At 38.9% G+C, this 19722-nt stretch overlaps 1 protein-coding gene across 2 annotated transcripts in view; it reads right to left on the bottom strand.

Moving 5' to 3' along the window:
* The window catches only part of EXOC2 (exocyst complex component 2), a 134793-nt gene extending 115702 nt beyond the window's left edge, over positions 1-19091 (bottom strand). The window contains exons 1-2 of one of the 2 annotated variants that reach the window (XM_072853194.1): positions 19007-19091; positions 4088-4243 (exon numbers count right to left, since the gene is read on the bottom strand). In XM_072853194.1, coding sequence (XP_072709295.1) covers positions 4088-4205 — 118 coding nt within the window. In that variant the 5' untranslated portion in view covers positions 4206-4243; positions 19007-19091. Of the gene's footprint in view, positions 1-4087; positions 4244-5851; positions 5871-19006 lie in introns of those variants that run through there. The other variant, XM_072853193.1, reaches the window with a different exon arrangement.
* Positions 19092-19722: the final 631 nt, after the last annotated feature.

Genomic DNA, 19722 nt, shown 5'->3' with positions numbered 1-19722 from the left:
TGAAAGAACAGTCATGTAATGTTCATTTATTTCCTTTTCTAAACTTTCTGAATAACAGAAGTACAAATGACAAACTAAGAAATAAAAATACAACATATATTTTAGCCAGGAAGCTCTCTCATACGAAAAGACTGTGGTGTATTAAAATGTCAAGCTACAGCATTTAAGAACACCTCTTAACACTTAAGGGTCAAGGTACACCTTAATGTATGGTCCAAGGCTTCCTGGGGCTTCACATCAGATCAGTCTGACCAACTGATCAATCTGACCAATCAATCTGATCAATTCTGGTCAGATCAGGACTCCAGATGCTGGAATAGATGGATTGTTTTCTCAGATCCAGAACAACAATTCCCATATTCCTAATTAGACTTTTGCTGTCCCGAAGAATTGGCAAGATCCTAATTTCTACAGTATTGGAGAACAACTTCATTAGGTTCTTCTTAAATAACACCCTTACCTAGAAACATTTCCAAAAGGACAAGGCCACACCAATGTGTTGCCTGTACTGGAGTATAACTCCCCTGCTGGCTTAGCTTTTGTTTTTAATTTCTAGAAAGCTCTGACCAATTTAAAAAAATACAGACAGAAAAGGGTCAGCATACGTGGCTCAGTACCAAAGCTTCACACTTACTTTTTTCCTCACAATTTAAGTCTCTGACATTACACAGCAGACAAATTTGGCAGTTTTCATGGTTGTCAGATGTAAAAAATGCCTTACTCCCTCCCAAAAACTATTTTGAAAACAAAACCCAAAAAATAAAAAAACCAGAAAGGCACTGAATCTTATCACAACTGAAGGCAATTTTACTTAAGCAAGGACAGTACAATTGTTTCTTAAAAGATGCCTGGATAAAAGGGGGAGGGAAATATGAGACAAAATAGGATACACACACAAAAAACGCCTTAAAATAAAAAAATTATTTTGGTTGTTATTTATTTGCAACTTTTTAATTAGGCCAGTTTTTTTTTTTTCTTCAAAGGGGAAGAAAAAACACACATTTATGATTCATGGGTTTTAACCTTAGGTTATATTATTACATCTCTTTTGGTTTTATGCTAGTGACTTCTCTAAAGGAAAAAAAGATTGTGGTAGGAACTAACTGAAACAATTTGTGTGAACCATTCATAAAGAGGTTTTCACCCTAGAATTTCAAAGGTCTGAATTCATGCTGAAATTAAGAAACACTTTAAAATCAGTATCTGAACTATAGCATTTTAGAAGGGTAAACATTTTTTAACAACTGTTCTAAAGATCCTTGTATCAATTATTTTCTGCTCAGAGGTTCCTAAAGCTCTCAAGAGAACCAGATCACAAGATCGGACACTTCTGAAATGGAGGGAAACAGCCTTTGTCTATATCTTAAAAATGCAAAAGAAAGTAAGTCTCTATTAACATTTTATATACCACATTAAATACAGTAATGGCACAAGACAATTTCTAAAACAAATAAAGTCATGTTGGGGGAGACCTTTTGATAGTACAGCTACCACATTTTTTTTCTCCAAAAAGAGAAAACTTCCTTTTAAATAAAAATTAATTTTAATCTGTTGCATGGTACAAAGATCTTTGAGAACATCATACTGGGGTTCTAGCTTTTATGTGCCTTTCAATAAATAGACACAAGTAATTCTCTTATTGAGATTTCTAATTTTGGTTAAGCTTATATTGACAATTTTACAATGCCTACAAAATACAGATGCAAATGTCTTAAAAGACAAACTAAACCTTGAGAGCATAAATGTTGGAGGTATCTCCTGGATTTTGCTTTTTGTACCATGAGCTAGAGAGTTACAAATAAAAAGTTTATTTGGTTTCAAAGATACAAGTAGAATACAAGCAGGCTCTCTTACAGGCAACAAAAAGGCGTATTCTTCTATTATGTGATATACTGTTTAAAATGAAAAGCAAGAAACGTTTTTATATATACTCTAATGCATCTCAAATAGCAGATTATAAACTTTATAAAACCCTCACTCAAACTTGCTTAAGTCTCATGCCTACAAAGGCTCACTTTTGCAAGTATTTCCATTCAAGTCACAGGGAATATTTACATGCCTAATTTAACCATGAAAAGAAATCTTTACATGTCTGGGGCCTTAGTCACTTACTGGAGAAAGCTGAGAATTGAGCTAAGGAAAAAAACAAGGCAATCCATTATTTATTTTTTTATTTTTACCTCGAAGCATGAGATTATTAGCAGCTATGTGTTACAAGAGTTACTCCGAAAAAAATATGAGGAAAAAAAATATTAGCAGTTAATCAGCTGTAATACTGAGGCACAGTTCAGGAGATGTCTTCCTTCCAAGAACCTAGCACTGATCGCTTCTAAGAGGCTCATACCAATGAACTAATGAGGTTATTGAAGTACATCAGCCACACAACTACACAGAAATATACTCACCTATAACATCATCAGTTATTTGATTACTTCTCAATAAAGATTCATTAGTGTACTATTAGTGTACCTTGCCTAGCAGCTCAGGAAAATACTACTTCCCCTTTCGAGAGACAGCAAACTGAAGTGAAGGGGAAAATTGTAGAAGCTTATGCTTGGCCATAAAGTTCATTGTGGTGGCCAAGAATGGAATTCGGGAATCTTGGTTTACAGCCATGAAGTGAAATATTGTTTCTAGCAAAGCCAAACAAAATTCCAATGGACTTCAGAGGAGTCATGATTCCACAACAAATTAGATAAATTGCCTCTAACATGAATACTGAAGTACACATATGCTTAACTTACAAAAGAAATAAGGGAAATTCCAGTAGTTATAGTTAACTTGGATTTCCAGAAGATTTTACAAAGTCCTTCTTGAAAGGCTTAAGAAAATTAAGCAGCTATAGGATATGATCCTCAAGTGGATAAATAGCTTGTTAAAAGACAGAAACAGGGTTACAGTAAATGGTGTGTTTTCACTGAGGAAAGTTTCCACTGGGTATATGCTGGAATCACTTACGTCCAATATATTCATAAATGACAAGATAAAGAGGTTACAAAGTTTGCTGATGATATTAATTTATTCAGAATGTAAAGACCGTAAAAACTAGAAAAAAATGCAGAACGGACCTTATGAGACTGAGTGGATGCACTATAATGTAGATGCTATAAAACAGCAGCTGAAATTCAATGAACAAATATATGATGCACACAGGCAAAACCTTAAATTCACAGATGACAGACTCAAACTGACTACTAACCCTCAAGCATTAAATCATGGGACTAGAACAGGCAGAACAACGAAAAACATTAGCTCTATGCTTAGTAGGAGTTATACGGAAAACAGAATCCTATGGAAGAAATACAAAACAAAAGTGAGAGTACAGTATTATGCCACAGTGCATTCACATCCTGAACACTGCATGTAACCAAGATGATGTTCACCCATCACTGATAATGAAACCAAGAGAGATTCACTGAAGAGCAACATACGCAGAAAATTTAAATACGCTAGGACTTTTCAGCCTGGAAAAGAGGCACCAGAGAAGTGATGATCAAGATCTGTATGGTCAGGAGGATCAGAGAGAACTGCTTGTTCCCTCTTTCAATGCAAGAGCTATGGTGATTCAAATGAAGTTACCATGTCAAAATCAAAACAGCGAAGGAAATGGGTCTTCACATAATGTGTAGCTAAATCATTGAACCTGCTTTATCATAACTGTTGCAGATACACAAATTGACTTTTACACTAATTCAAGGAATAGCAAAGCTCAGTGACTTTCTCAATACGTTGACAACACTTCTGACAGGAAAGTCTCCATGCTGAAATTCTCAATGCTTGGGAAACTAACAAAGGAGCATCTCATTACACCTACCCTCTTCTAGTACACTCCCATAGGCATTCTTAGCTAGTGTTCAGCACAGGATGTTGAGTCAGCCTAAGGGTTCATCTAGCAAAGTATGGTCATTCTGATTAGCTACACATCAGGAAGCATCCCTGAATTTATGGATTCAAGTGCTTATTTGTGAAAAGGGTATTCCTCATACCATGCAACATAGATTTTACCATGCATCAAAAATTATGTCTAATCATATCCTAAATGTGACGTTCTACAGTCTCAAAAAAAGGGGTTTTTTTTCCAACTTACCTATGAGGTCTGTAGGCCCAGTTCCCAGATTTTCTCCTCTAATTGTCACTTTCGTCCATGAGATGCCTTCATTGGGAGAGATGCCAGTTACAAGTGGGGGCTGCCGTGCTCGAGACATGATGTCTATGCAGTTACTGAAAACTGAGTTGCTTTTATCTGTTCAGCAAGAAACAGTAATTTAAAAACAATTATTATATTATGTAAAAATTATTAAAAACCTTTTAAGCTGTTCTTCTAAAATGATAGAGAAAAACATGAATGTAAGTATGGAACACCACTCTCAAAGCCTTTTTTGCCACATAGTCATAAAACAATAAAGAATACCTACACCTTCTTTGCACTTCCTTTTTTTTTTCATTAATTATAGCTCTAGTTCTGAACTGTAAAGAAAAAGTATATTCAGAAAAATATTAGAGTCTCAAAATGCTTAGTGAAACTATATACACACACACTCCAAACCACTTATGTCAGAATTCAAATAAGCATGTTCAATTCACTATTAGAAAGTTATTGTATTCCTTAGAAAGTTTAGAATTGCTAAGCTAAGTAATAGACTATGATTACATATTCGGATTACTTCCCCATCACAAGTAAACTTACTGGCACAGACAGTCCCACGGGGAGAAGCCTGCAGCACTTATTTGTTATAAAGCATCAACATTTACATAAACTGAGAAAATTAAAACATTACTTACAGGCATTACACTAGCAGAGAACATCAACAAAACAAATAATATCCCAACAGATCAACAAAAACATACATAAAATTATCAAAGAAGCATTTCCCGAAGAGTATTCCTTTGCACCTGAAGATAGGAGTCAGCTCAAACCAGTTTAATTAGCTCTGTAGTAGAAACACCAATATAGTACACGTTATGCTGCCTACATTTAGTTTACTATGCAACTGATCACAAATTCCTATGGCTTACTAGCAGTTTCCTTTGTGCAGCTCTACAGCTACAAGAAGCAGACGAGTATAATCTGAAGCATGCTAGCTCCCACCAACTTCTCCACATTTACAACACTTACTAAACATAGAGCTTGCCCATAGGTACACAGGTCCTACAGAAGTCATAAGACAGGCAAAAAAAATGTTTCTTTTAATGACGTCCATGGTAATTTCGCACCACCTATTCCATTTCATGACTCCCGAATTCTTCTACTAAAACACAACAACTTCCTTAGAATTCCCAGTAAAAAAAATTTAATTTGGTATTCTGGAACTTCATAAAGTTATCGATTATCAGTTTCTAATAGGAATTCATCTGCATTGGAAAGGTAAGAACCAAAAATAACCTACAGGAAGAAATGTTTCTATTTCTAAGAAAATCCAGGAATGATGAAACAGGTCAGTATTCAAAAAACTTCGGTACACATATAGAACACTTTAGCATACACAATTTTAAAAGTTCAGGTTGGTAAAAATATATGTGGAATATAAGCCAAGCTTCATAAGGCTTCTCTTACTTATTTTTATTTTGGATCAAGGTATATTTTCTATTTTTACTTGCAAATAGTCAAATCCATGAAACCCAGAACCTCTGTAAATAATCCCTAACAATAACCTGCAGTAAAGTTGCAGTTTCCAAGAACCTGCAGTTAGGAAATACCAGAATTAAGTAAGCTATCTTTTTTTCAGATGCTTCTACATATACAAAATACATTCATTGTACCATCATACACCATGCTTGTACACAACCTCCCCAAAATTTTTCAGTGTTACTAGGTAGATCTGCCATGAGGATCAAACAAGTTCCCACTCACCGGTTTCCTTCTTCATGTTCTGAAGTTGGAACACACACTGAAAATGAAGATGGAAATCAGAAAGGCAAGAATAAGGAAGAAGATCTCATGGTGAAAGTAATCAAATACTACCCCTGGAACAGGATCCTGCCTCTATCTATACCACAGATGCATAGCAGGTCACTTATAATAAAACTTCACAGTAACACTTTTTTCTTCTTGAGTTTCTGCATGTCCAACTTCAGAGCCCTCAGCTACAGAAGACCACACCCAAGGTCAGTGTCAAATGTACCCTGAATATAGGGAATGCTGCACAATGCTCCGAAATATTCAGGTCCTAAATAACCACCTCAAATCTATAAATACATTTGATCTTAAATGTCTCTCAGTTTCACATATTTAAAATAGGAATGCTATCACACATCTGAAAAGTTATTTTGAAGACAAATTCATTAATATGGAAGAAGCATTTAGATACTCTGAACACCACAGAACTATTAATATCTTTAGAGAACTTTTGAGACCACCTTTGAATAGTTTGCAAGTAGTAACAGATGCAGATTCCTGGTGAACAAGCAAGAACATAGTAAGTTGCAGTATGGGAGCCATGTCCAGTACATGAAAGAAGTCTGGTTACCAGAGCCCATGATAACACGCACAACATATGTCTGGAACTAAGGTGGTTTGTTTTGGTTTTGTGTTTTTAACTGGCACACCTCATATTTCTTGACTGGTTGACTTCACAACGTTAAAAATTACATTACGTTTTTAATAAAATATTAATTCCCCATTTTTTGCAAACAACAAATTGATGAAAAAGGAATTAAATTAGATGGTATCATACGGATGCTCTCATAAGTCTGTATGTAAGATACCGGAACCTTTTACATGAATGCAACATAAGGCTAGAGAAGCGAGTAGTCAACGGATGCAGTCTATAACCTTCTGGGTAGAGCAGCACTGAAGGAGAGGAGGACTGTATCAGCAGATTGCAAAGAAACCAGCTGACAGTCATCTCCAGCTACAAAGAGAAGGTTGTGCTCTGGCAGGCAGTCCCCTCCCTCCTGCCCTGCTTCTGTTTCTTTACCAGCACTGTTTTTCCCCCCTCACAGGGACAGACAGTCTCTGCCTCGCTTCAAAACTGAGGCCAGGTCCTAGTCTTGCAGCTGAACTATTTCCTGCCCCAACCCTGCCAATTTTCCCTCTGACTTCTTATCCATAAAGTTCAAGGACTTTAGGAGGGAGAGAGGTGTTAATATCCCAATTCTCCTTTCAAATCCTGACAGCTTGGTAATTCCTCTTCCTTACCTCCCATTCCTTACCCTAAGCCTTCTCCTCCAGACAGCCCACCTGCACTAGTATTGATCCACTTCCTTGCCACTTCCTGCACTAGTATTGATCCACTTCCTTGAAAATGATAGACCCAGTCCTCTGTCAAGATCCCTAGTCCTGGAGTCACAAGGCCTGCCCAGCTCTCCTCTCATCTGCACTGCATTTAAAGCTACGTTACCACAGCATTGCCTGACAAAACAACGGGCAGCACAATAGAAATAAGCTTCCCAGTTCTCCTTACTAAACCTAATACTACCTGGAGCAATCTGAATCTGGAATTGCAGAGAAAGTCTTGTTTACTCCTATAAAATTACAAGATGCATATGCACAGAAGCTCAGACCTTTCAGAATGTGAAGATTCCTCTGGAGTCCTGTGCAAAGAGGATGTTAGAGAAGAATCAGATGCCGAAGTTTACATAGAGCAAGGAGGACAAGATCATGAGGAATAGATGCAGTTTATCTACGTAGTCTTTGCAGCTTTTCTCACAGATCCTCAGCAGAGCACGAAGATATACAACAGCTGTAAAGAACCAGTGGGGTTACGTCCCCACACACACACCTAGTCACCTTCTGCAGGAAGCAGCATGTGTCTAGATACCAGTAAGACAACATAACTTTTACTTTTGAGGGTTTTTTTTAATATTTCTATAGAATGTTAATCAGTAACACAAATGTAAAAAAGCTATCGTCAGAAACTCAGTGGTAATATGGAGAGGAAGACATCTTGAGGAAAACAAGTAAAATAGAAGCTACTTTGGTATTATTTGGTTGATCCCCCCACCCCTCAATGTTATGGTTCCCTTGCATTGCAGCCATTGTTTCTTTCAAAATACCTAGGCATACAGGTAATTGGTTTGAATCAATACCAAAACTCAAAAGTAATATTACAACATATTTTTCTGGATTTCAGAAATTGGCACTAGATCTCCCTTCATGATGAGCTGAATAAATGTAATAAAAATGCTGAGCCTCCTGAGGCCTAATATTTCTTCTAAAGTATTTCCATACTTACTGCAGAATTGCTTTAAAATACCTCACTGGAATGAGAAGACCACAGTAAATCTCAACACATTACAAAAGCACTACAGCACTGAGATGCTCTATTATTATTATTTTTAAACAGCAATTAGTTTCATTTATTTCAAAGAGTAAGTGAAGGAACTCTATGGAATCTGTCCTTACTACAAACATCAAACAAATGCTTGGGAGCCTCCAATTCATTTAAATTTCCTCTCCTCCTTCTTATGACAAACATGTCAATAGTTAAAATGACTGAACTGCTTATTGGGAAGCCTAGCCAGTATACCACTGTGGCCCAAAAGCAAGTTTCCAATTTAAAAAAAAAATAATAATAAAAAAAAATCTTTAAGGCAAAGCTGAGAAAATAATTACTTTTTTAATTTCATGAAAAGATACAATAATATAATTAAGAGCTTTTGTTGCAATTCTATACATTGCCCTAAAGAGAAGTTCTATTCTTTAAAAATAGGTATTATGTATAAAACAACAATAATAATATTAAAAAAGCAGCCTTACTGAAAGACTGGTTCTTATACAGACTAGGGGAGATTGCATAAAGACAGTTTCCTATACAAGACATTCCCTCTGAGGAGCCAGGCTTACTGAAGAAGTGTTAACAAGACTATTTTTTTTGCAATGGACAAACTTCTTCTAGACTAACAGAGATCTCTCTCCATCTTTACTTGCCCCCCACTCTTTTTTTTAAACTTCATTTCCTCGCAGTATCTCCCCAACAGTTTAACATGGATGACATCTGTTTGACTGCTCTCATGATCTTGCTCTTATTATTCTCTCTATTATTCTGTCATAATTCTTGTTATGAAAGTGCAAGGAGTTAGAAAGCCTCTGCAAAGACCACCTACTACAAAGCCATCTTGAAAAATGCCTTTCATAAACATCATCTTTGTCCATACATGAGCTTCTCAAATAAACTGTCTTCTCACGAAGGTTTGGTTCAAAAAATAAAATAAAAAAAATATTCCAGGCAATTCTGAGCATTACAAGCTTGCTAAAGAGGGGACATCTTCACTCTTTATCCTAAGAAAAGGCACTTCAAAAACAAATAATGAAGAAATGAAATATGTCCCAACATAAGGAAAAATACAAGTCTAGTTGCTTTTTTGGCTTTTGTAAACCTTCAGTTGGTTTAAAACAAGAATTCTTAAACAGGTTTCCCCATTCAACTTTCAATGGCGAGCAGAGAAGAAACACAAAGTAAAATGCCAATAGCTACCATATCTGTTCTGCAAAGCAGAGTACTGGTTACCACTCTGGAAGAAGTGCCAGAATATGAAATAAGCGAACAACAGAAGTTCAGGATTTAAGGATATTAAATTGGTTGGTAAATTCAAATCCCAAAGGAAAACTACAAACATCATGAAGGCTTCGGAAGATGAGTAACAACCAGGTGCCACCTTACAAATTTCACCACTGGAAAAGTTAGCAGTTGAAATGTTTTCAAAAGGAGTTTCTGACTTCTAAAAGAAGATAGCAAGCTGGCTCCAGGGACTTAAAATTCGGTTAAGTTAAAGTTTTCAGTGGTACTTTGTGACAGACACTGAAGTTAAAAGACTATCAGAGGAAGACAGACTCAAGGTCAATGCAAGTGCCATGGTCATCTAGCAAAGGGAATCTAAGCTGTCAAGAAGGGAGGAAAGAAAAAGCCTATTTGTCATCGCTGAGAAAGTCTAAGCTACAAGCAAGCATGCAAGTCTTCAGTTATCAAATATTTATTTGTTCTCACTCATATGTATGTGACAGAATACAATTTTTAAAATTTTGAGGCAGGAACAGCAGGAATGACCAAAGCATCACCCATGTTCAAATCACAGTATGCCTCAGATGTTGTTGTTTACTTTTTAAAAAGCAAACCAACCTGAAAGCAGTAGGCGAGGTACTCTTATCATGCTAACATCACAGCATTAAATGCTTTCCAAATGAACAGATTTATGAAACGCCCTTTTTTAAACAAGCAATAAATACTCAGATTCCAGAACCTAGGTGATGGCCTTTTCACCTTTAAACTACACAAGCTTGTGCTTCTACTAAATAAATCTAATAATTAGTTTTCACTAGAAAACCCGAAGAGTCCCCTGAGTACAACACACTATGGCAGAGCCAGTGAAGGGACACAGCAAATGACCCCAAGAAGGACAACAAAGCAAAAAGCTTCCTACATGTTTGCACTCAAAACCACCACAAAATGATGAAAAACACTATAGCAACCTTTTCTGTGCTTTATCTTCCCAAAAATATAAATTCAGGCAGACAATCTACATAAACCAAGATTTAAAAGCATCCAACAAGCAGCACTGTGAAAATAACTGACATTTATTAACCCCTCTGGAGATCTTCAGTGCCCTAGAATTTCCACAGCCTTCAACACTGCATTAATAATACAAAGTCCATTCCTGCAAGCCTGCCAGAAAAGACTGGGAAGTGAATAAGCTAAACAATGCTGAAATTCCAAGTGATATTAAGAATCTATGCGTGTTTATTTAAATAATAAAAGAAGACTTGTCAATTTAAACAAGAAGTGCTCACGAATCTTACATTTGGCGGGGGGTAACTCTTCAAAACACCACTAAGCTACTTAAAATGAAAAGATGAACAAACATATAAAAGGGGGTAATTTCACCGTCACACAGAAAAAAAGCAAGCCTCATTTGTCTTGCCCTGTCATATCCGGCATGTTGATTCAAGCCAATATTAACACTGACAAACATGTTAACCTACAAGACAACGTTACATGCCAAAATCAGTTTCAATTTGGGAAGACGTGCAAGTTTTGCAACAGAGAGGGCAAATGACAAAAAAAGAAAAGATTCAGAGCATTAAATGACACAATATGATACCCTTCTCTTTTTAAAAGGGCTCCTGAATATTCCAATCAGTCGTGAAGGGCGTACTAGCGATTTTAGTTTTAGGGTAGCCAAGGAATAAGTGAAAGCAAAACTGCTCCGCAATAGCTATACTCGCATATTTCATCAGTATCTCAGAGGTCCTGCTTTCCTTAACCCAGCAAGGTACATCTTCATGGCTATATTTCTTGACAGAGCGAAAGCAAAATAATCACAGCACTCAGCGATGCCATTAACATTTCTGAGTCACAAGGGATTAAAAGGCTGGACCCGAGGCAGATGCTGCGAGAGCCCTCGGCAGAGGAGTTCAGCCTGGGCTGCAGCTGCGAGGGATTGACACTGCTAACTGTGGAACCCAGCTCAGGAGAAACTCCGGGCACAGTTCCGGCATCCGAAATAAATTAAAGTAAACAGTGTTGCTCTCTCTCATCCACCCTGTTAGCAGCCTCTCGGTTGAGCTGGAGACCACACACCCAGACCACACAGCACCAGCTGAACTCACTCGCACGCAACATCTAGAAGCTGTCACTCTGCTGAGGTATGAGGAGGAAAAAGGGGGGCAGGAGCACGAGTGTGTGTGTGTGTGTGTGTTTAGAAAAGCTGCTTGCTCTCTCCTCCTATCATTACAGCTGGTTATGTTTTGTGTGGTTGGGAAGGAGGGAAAGGAGGGAGGGATAAAAAAAGACCTATAAACCTCACTAAGAAAACATACTGGTCTTGGCCTTTTGTAGTAATGATTTGCACTCCTCCTGTACTAGTTTAGTAGCTGACGAAGGGCTAACAAAGCATCCCTTTAACATCAATTAACCTTCTATCTATCACACGTCAAACAAAAAAATCTAGACTACTATAAATCCATTTCCTTGTACATATTAAATGACAGCATCTTATCAGTTGTGACGTACAGCATTACCTATATATCAATGTATTTTTACATCAGGAATTTTGATACCTTATTTATTTGGGGAGGGGAGAGATTCCTCACAAAGAACAATTAACTGCACAAATGCCATTACAACATCAAAACGCTGAATTTTTCCACAAACATTCTGTTGTAAAATGAAGCTTTGTTCATTAGTATCCTACACCATAAACAACCTGAAGGAAATTAATAAGCCTACATATAACACTGAGTTTGTGACCCATCAGCAAGAAGTAAAAATAGCAAACCTCTAAAAATAGATTAAAAAGAACATTAATCTATAATACAGATGAACAGAGACTTTTAAAGTGGGAAGCGGGTGGGGGAGAATTCTTTGTTTCTTTTAGTTCAGAAAATCATTTCATCTGCCAATTATATCACCTGTTCAAACAGAAAAAGCTGAATAAAACACTTGAAGAATTTTAAAATCTATTTTAGTCAGTCTGCTTTAAAAAAAGTTTCCCCTTCCTCCACTCTGCTACCACGAACACACATAGCTCCTCCAAACTCATCAGCACACAAGTTTAAATTGATCTACATACACAGCCTAAACAGCCCAGCACCACAGTCACATTTTCACCTCAGTACAAAATCTATTTACCTAAGTGACAATGACAATAGCCAAGTGCCAGTATGAAACAAAACCATCGATACTACCGTAATGCAAATGTCAATATTAGCTCTATAAACTAGGATTAGGACATTTCTGTTGGGGAAAACCTTAAGAAAAAATTCCTAAAAATATTTCACCTTACAAAATACATTTTTTAAAAAAAGTTAGCTTTAAAGTTCCATATCTTCACACTGAAAATAAATTATTCCCCCCATTTATTAATTAGGTCTACATGCTGGTTCATACCAGTTCTTGAACAAACACTTTTGCTAGTATTTTCAACGTTACAGCACCTATTCGTCACCAAGAGTCAGGCCAAACCAATTTAAGTTTTCTGACCGTCTGTTCTAGTCATACTGAATTGGCTAGAAAAGGGGGATAGCGTAGAAGAAAATGTAATTCAAGAAAGTCTGAACACAGATGTTTCTCCCCAAAATTTCCGCTATTTTCATTATAAATTGCATTACAACTCCCCAGAAATTAAGTCATCCACTTGGCTAAAAGCTTCTGTATTTACTACGTGACACATCACTATAATCTAGCAACGTTGTGAAGAAAAGCTTTAAACATCTATATATAAACATATATATAGAAAAAAGTCAACTCAGCTTTACACAAAACCGTATCACAGATGGCCATAAATCTCCCATTAATTTCTAAATTTTCACAAAGCACATGCTTTCCTACATCTGCTCCTACCTCCAACATCCAGTAAAAGTTGGCTTCATCTAGAAGTCATTCGCTACTGTCCTCCAGTTAAACCATTCATCCCTCTTTTGTTCTAAAGTTATTCATAATTTTCTGTGCATTATTTTAGTTATTAGGAAAATGGTAATGAATCTTAATACCCTCATCCTCCCTCTACCTTACGTTATTCCCAGGCAGAAATTCAAAAACAATACCTAAAGCATAAAAAAATTGCAAATATGTTTATGCAAATGCATTCAGAAAGATCCAGAAGTTCAGAAAAATAAACTAAATAAATCCCAATGAGATGGGATTTTTTTTTTTCTAGAGAAAAGAAAAAAGACACCACAGATTTTTTTTCTAAGCCCTGTAACTATACACAATATTCTTTATAAAAACACTATATAACCACTGTAATTACACAGTTCACATGGTTGAAGTTTTAACTTGGGTGCTTGTAGGTAGGACTGCAACACTAAATTTAACATTTGCCGTGTGACTTTTTTGGCAGTTCCTTTTGTTTCAAAAATATTTAAAAGATGAGACATGCACTTGTGTTACTGAGATTCCTATATTTTTCATGTTCTCTCCCAAACACCTCTTTCTGGCCCCTGCTCAGGGAATTACTCAAGCCATACTCTATAGCATCTTTATTCACATGGTCAAACACACGCTCAAGTATTTCACTGTCCGAGAGCCTGTATGTGCCAGTATTTTTCTGACATGTTTCAGCCTGCCTCTGCCTTACTTACTCTCAATCTTCAGCTCCACTCATCCACCTAAAATCCCACCTCCTGTATGGAACTACCATGCTTTCAGAGTAGTGAAGTTGTCTTGTGAGAAACAGAAGCTCCCCTGCCTCCTATGCTGATGAAAAGGAAACACAAGAAAAACCCATCAGCTACATACACAGCTCCTTAACTTTTTGCCAAAAATATAATGTTCAGTTTTCCGGCAAGAAGCAAGGTACACATTAAAAACACAGTGAGAGGTGAAGTGTCACAAGACTCACAGAATTCTTAAATAGAAAATTTAAAGTAATTGCTTTTTTAATTGAGACATTTTACAATTATCTCAAAAAAATCAGTTTAGTTTGTCCTCAATACAAAAGTGGGCATTTAAAAAGGAACTTTTGCTCAGCATAGCCCTAAATCCTTAAGTACTACAGGCTTTTTTATGAACTTCCAAATACAGGGTACACTGCTTTCGGGTTATCCACCAAGTGAAAGAAAAAATACAAGTCTAAATATACGTAAAAATCACTGATTTATATTGTAATCTAATCCACAGACACTTTTACACTGCCAGAGTCCCCACTGGCTTCTGCACAATATAGCCCAAGGTCTGCCTTGAGAATTAAAACTGAAAATCTGTAGTTCCCTTAAGGTCAAGAGAAAATCAGACCCAGTAAGGGCTCGGTGTCTCAAATTTTGTTTTTGTTAAAAACAAAACAAACAAAATTAGAAAGGAAACACAGGCTTTCACACCCATCACTGAGTGCAATCACAGTATTTCTACTGAAAATGCTGAACATACTGTCTGCAAAGTAATTAACAACTTCTGTTGTCAAAAAAAAAAAGGCTACACAGACCAATGTCCTTTTGAAGAAAAAGCACTAAATACTTCCAAAATAATATAAAAAGTACAATTACAAACAATTTCTCTGGAGGAGGGAAGGGAGGTGTTTGACTTAGTGTTGTTTAAAATATTAAATACTTATCTTACCTTTCCTTATGCAAAGCACGTAACATACCAATCACGCAATTAATCCTTATTTTCAGACATTTCTCTCATTACTCAGTTTCTAGGAAAACTGCTTCAGGTTCTTCCCCCCCCTCGGAGATCACAAAAATGAGTTCTCCCTCCTGCCCTTCCCTCCTCCTCCAGCTTTTGACATTGGGAGAACAATCCAACTGTTTTTGAAATGAAATACTGACAGGAATCCTAGAAAATAATTTTCAGGTTAAGGTACAAAAATTTTAATCAGCTTTATTTTTAAATTGATACTTTGCAAGCTGTAAACACAGACCTTTACTTTCATGTTCAGCACAAAAGATGAAACATCAATCTGACGTGACTGTGCTATGCGTGTGCTGTCTAATCATCCCTCATCCTACAAACACCTTTACAAACAAGATTTCCCCCATTACCAAGCACCATATTTCTCCCCTGGGAAAAGTAATTTGAAAGACAATGTTGCATAGCACAAGATTTACAGAACGTAGGTGGTCCAAGACAAAAGGTCAAAGTTAAGCTGAAAAGCTAACATCTGACTTCTGCTAAAAGATATTAATTTAGCTGGTTTTGGATTTTGAACCTTCAGCGTACTTAAGTACAGCAGCAGATTCCACTCTTACCGAAAAGCTCACATAGAAAATAAATTCACTGTAACATGCACAGTCTTCTGAGTATTATCTTCCAGTCCTTCACTGTAAAATTAAGTACTACTGATTTCTCCTGTGGAAAAATTTTCTGTGCCTGTTTGCATAACCAAGTAGTGATGTATGGCCATTCAAAAATACATGCAGGTAGTGTCTGTCTGTGCTTCGCAGGCTGTTCTGTCCTGGAGCACAAAACTGTAACTGCAGATTATTTCAGGGATACTTTCAATAGCTGTCAGAATACATGTTTTTAAGATCACCTTTTATATTCAGCCTTCTGTCACCATCCTATTGAGGGGTTTTGGTTTGTTGTCTTTTTTGGGGGGTTTTTTTGTTTGTTTTTTTTTTGTTTTTTGTTTTTTTTTTAAAGTGAAGTAGGAAAGCAGAAAAGCACAGAATAAACAGAATTAAAATAAATCAAACCTGATGTTTAGTTTCAAGTACAGTGCTTAAGACTTACTGGATTTACAGCTAAACATATCAGTACATTGAAAGAAACTGATTAAGTACAGTTTCACATAACATATCTAAAAGTTTTCATCACAAGAAGAGGTCAGTGGCCTCTGCCTTTCTACTCAACCCACTTACTTTACTTTAGTCCAGCGTCACTGTGAGGAGTAGCATAATAAAGAACAGACTGTATCAGTGGATACAGTTTCTTTTTAACAGGACCTCAGGAAAATAAATGGTGGATTATGTATTTTAACATCTTTGTTGTCCATTTTTGCCTCAAATGCTCTCAACAGCCAGCAAAAAACCTCTGCTCATATTCACAAGAAATTCTACAACTCAAAAAAATAAGATCTGAATACTACAGATTCAAAAATACTTAGAGAGCAGTACCTTTTGTACTGAAGATGAAAGTTTCTCCACACAACAATAGCCACTGCTCAGAGGGCAATGTGTTAAACATGTTATTTAAATGCCCTTTTTTTTTTTTTAAGTTCATGACTTAGAACTTTAAGGGGTTTTCAAATGAATTCTAAAAATCTCCATTAACTTAGACTGCTATTCAACACTAATATCTGATAAAGCAATTACAGCATTAAAAAAAAACCTATCAAGTCTGCAAAAATACTGTAATTTATTGAATGAAGGCCATGGAAACACAAGACAACTTTACATTGTTTTTTTTTTTAAAAAAAAAAAACAGCACAAGTTTGATTGGTAACATGCTTTTAATTAAGTAGTTTCACCTCTGACATACTAAAAAAAGTTATGTTTTCCATACAGAAAAAAACCTTACCATTACAATGTAAACTAATGGTATTTTCACTTAGATAAGTCATACCACTATAATGAAAATCATTGCATCCTGTTTTAAATGATGTTTAAGACCACAGAAATCCCATCTAAGTAAAAACATCGTTGTCTGAGGGTGGACATAAATCACAAAAACTGTAAACTAAGCTATCCATGGGAAAGAAATCAGCAGCAGGACATGCTTTTTGCTGCTTCTTGCTGGGTCAGTGCAAACTGTGATAGATAGTACAGAAATAGAGAACCAAGAATTATAGAGCTTTTCTTCTTCAGGTGAGCAAAAGGTAAAGCAAGAAAACAGACCTGTTTTCCTAAGCCACAAGTTTATTTGCAGTTTACATTAAAACAACAAACAAATAGAAGTCCTTTAACTGTATTGACAACTTTATCAAAAGCAAAAACGAAGTTTACAGTAATGAAATGCACACAAATCACTAAAGGAGAAGAGACTGTTTACTTATTTTAAGAATGATCAGAAAGTCTGGAAAGTTGAAGTGAGATTACAATTTTAAACTAAACTCTAGTTTAGATTTAATCTGATGTTCTGACAGAGATAAAATGGCTTAATACTTCACTGGTTTTCAATTCAAAGCTTTTGAATGCATGGCTAGAAACGGTTAATCCACAATGAGCAAGCAAACTGCAGGAAACAGAAAAAGCCGAGGAAAAAAAAGGAAGGAAAAGCTGACAGTGTAGAAGGAACTCTATTTTGAAAACCAGTAAAACTGGACAGAATGGGAAACTCTCTTTTGGAAATAGGATCGTCCCTATTTTCAGACATCTATTCCCCTTGATAATTAGGAACCTGAACAGTATCTTAAGAGAGATTCTTAAGAGGCAAGGAGGAAAGATGTTTGGTCACCCAGCTCATGGACCCTTCTGGACTGCAATGCAGTCCAAGTAAAGGAAAAATTTAGAACTGGGTAGAAAGTAAAAAAAGAAATTAAGTCACAGAGGAAATGTAGCATTTCCAGTTAGATATCAATGAAAGCAATCATCTCTCAACCAGTATATGTTATTTTGATTTGTTCCACATTCCCTACTATGGTACTTTCCTCTTGTACTTGGCTAAGTACACACTCATTTTGGGGAGTTATTTCTGAAACTTTACGGTACCACTGAATGCAAATTTAAAAAAACAAAAAGAAAAATAAGACCTGCGAGTGACCAGCTCTTCAGAGGTCAGACCTCGCCTCTCCCCTGCTTATTTCCTCTACTCCCCCCCCAGCACACACAGACGCAAGCACTTCATTGAGCTGGACGATTTAAGGCAGTTCTAGACCAGCCTCCTTTCATCGCATAACCAAGCGGGCTGTCAGCAAGGAGAAACCAAGGCAAAAGCCATCGGGTTGCTGCCCTGCCCTCTGCCTTTCGGGGCCAGCCCCCCCAGCGCTGAGAAGGGCTCCCTCACAAGCGCACCCACGGCCGGGACACCGCGCTCCCCGGCCCGAGCGCGACCTCCCACAACCACGCTCACCCAGCAAACACCCACCCGCCAGCAGGACACCGTGCGTTCACACCCCCCCCCCCGGGGGGGCTCACAGGCCACGGGGAACCCCCTTGGCCTGCCGGCGGTGCCCCGTTTCTTGTCAGGGGGCTGGGGGAGGAGAGAAAGCGAGCTCCGGCAGCCGGGAAGTCAACACCCCCTTCCCTCGCCAGGCGGCTCGGCGGGGCCCGGCGCGGAGAGGCGGCGGGGAGACGAGCGGGGGCGGGCGGCGACCCGTCCCGGCGGTGGCAGGCCGGTACTGGCGGGGTCAGCAGGTGCCTCCAGGGAGGCTGAGGAGGGGCCGCGAAGCGCCAGACGGCGGGACACCAGCGACGCCCCCCCGCGCCCCAACGGCCGTTAACGACAGCTCCGTCCCCGCTCCCCCCCCGTCCCCGTCCCCCGGGGCGGGGGCGGGGCCTGGGACCCGACAGTCGACCCCGCCCGGCGGGCGAGAGCCTCGACGCCCCCGGGGAGCGGGGGAGGAAGAAGGGGAGGCCGAAGGGAGGGGGACGGCCTCCGCCCCGGGGAAGGAGCCGGAGCTGCCCCGCTGAGAGCCGGCTCCGCGGAGCCCGGCGGAGGAAGAGCGGGGCGGGAGGCCAGAGACTGTCACTCACCGGCCACCGCCGCCGCCGCGTTCCTATCCGGCACCTGGGGCAGCTCCGCTCCCAGCAGCGCCTCCGCGTCCGGCGGGCACAGGCACCTCCAGCCGCTGCTCGAGAAAATCGATGGAGCGCGGAGTGATCGAGGCGGGGGGGGGGGGAAGCCGCTCCCGGCCGCCGCCGTGCCCCCGAGCCCCGCCCCCTTAAAGGCACCGCCCTGCGCGCGCGCGTCAGCTCTCCTTCTTCCTTTTCCTCCCTTCACCTCAGCCTCGGACGGGCGGTGGTGAAGGTGTCGAGGGCACCGGGAGTTGGTCCCCTCGTGGAAGAGGAGCAAGGGAAAAATAAAATCGTCATAACAGTGGTGACGACAGCAAGAGCAACGGCAACAATAATAATAAATTATGATAAAACCATCCCCGAGCGCTGTACCAAGGGCCCTGCGGGCAGAAGCTCATCCAGCGGCAGCGGCAGCGTGGGGACCCCCGTGCTGTGGTGTGAGGGGAGGGCCTGGCGTGCTTCCCGCGGGGGGTGGAAGAAGGAAGGGTGATGGAGAAAGACCCAGGTGCGAGCAGTGCTGTCAGCGCTGAGTGATGCACATCGGTCCTCTTTTTCCGATGAAAAAGTAAAAATCTTTCCTACCAAACCCGCTGTCTACCTGGGGGGCCTCTGAACAGAGGCTCTTCCTTTTGGAAAGGGTCAGGAGATCTCCTTTTTCCCTTTTTGCTGGGATT

This window comes from Ciconia boyciana, chromosome 2 (genome assembly GCF_034638445.1).
Source record: "Ciconia boyciana chromosome 2, ASM3463844v1, whole genome shotgun sequence".
NCBI lineage: Eukaryota > Metazoa > Chordata > Aves > Ciconiiformes > Ciconiidae > Ciconia > Ciconia boyciana.
The sequence above is the reverse complement of the archived record's forward strand: the minus strand, read 5'-3'. Positions and strand labels throughout refer to the sequence as shown.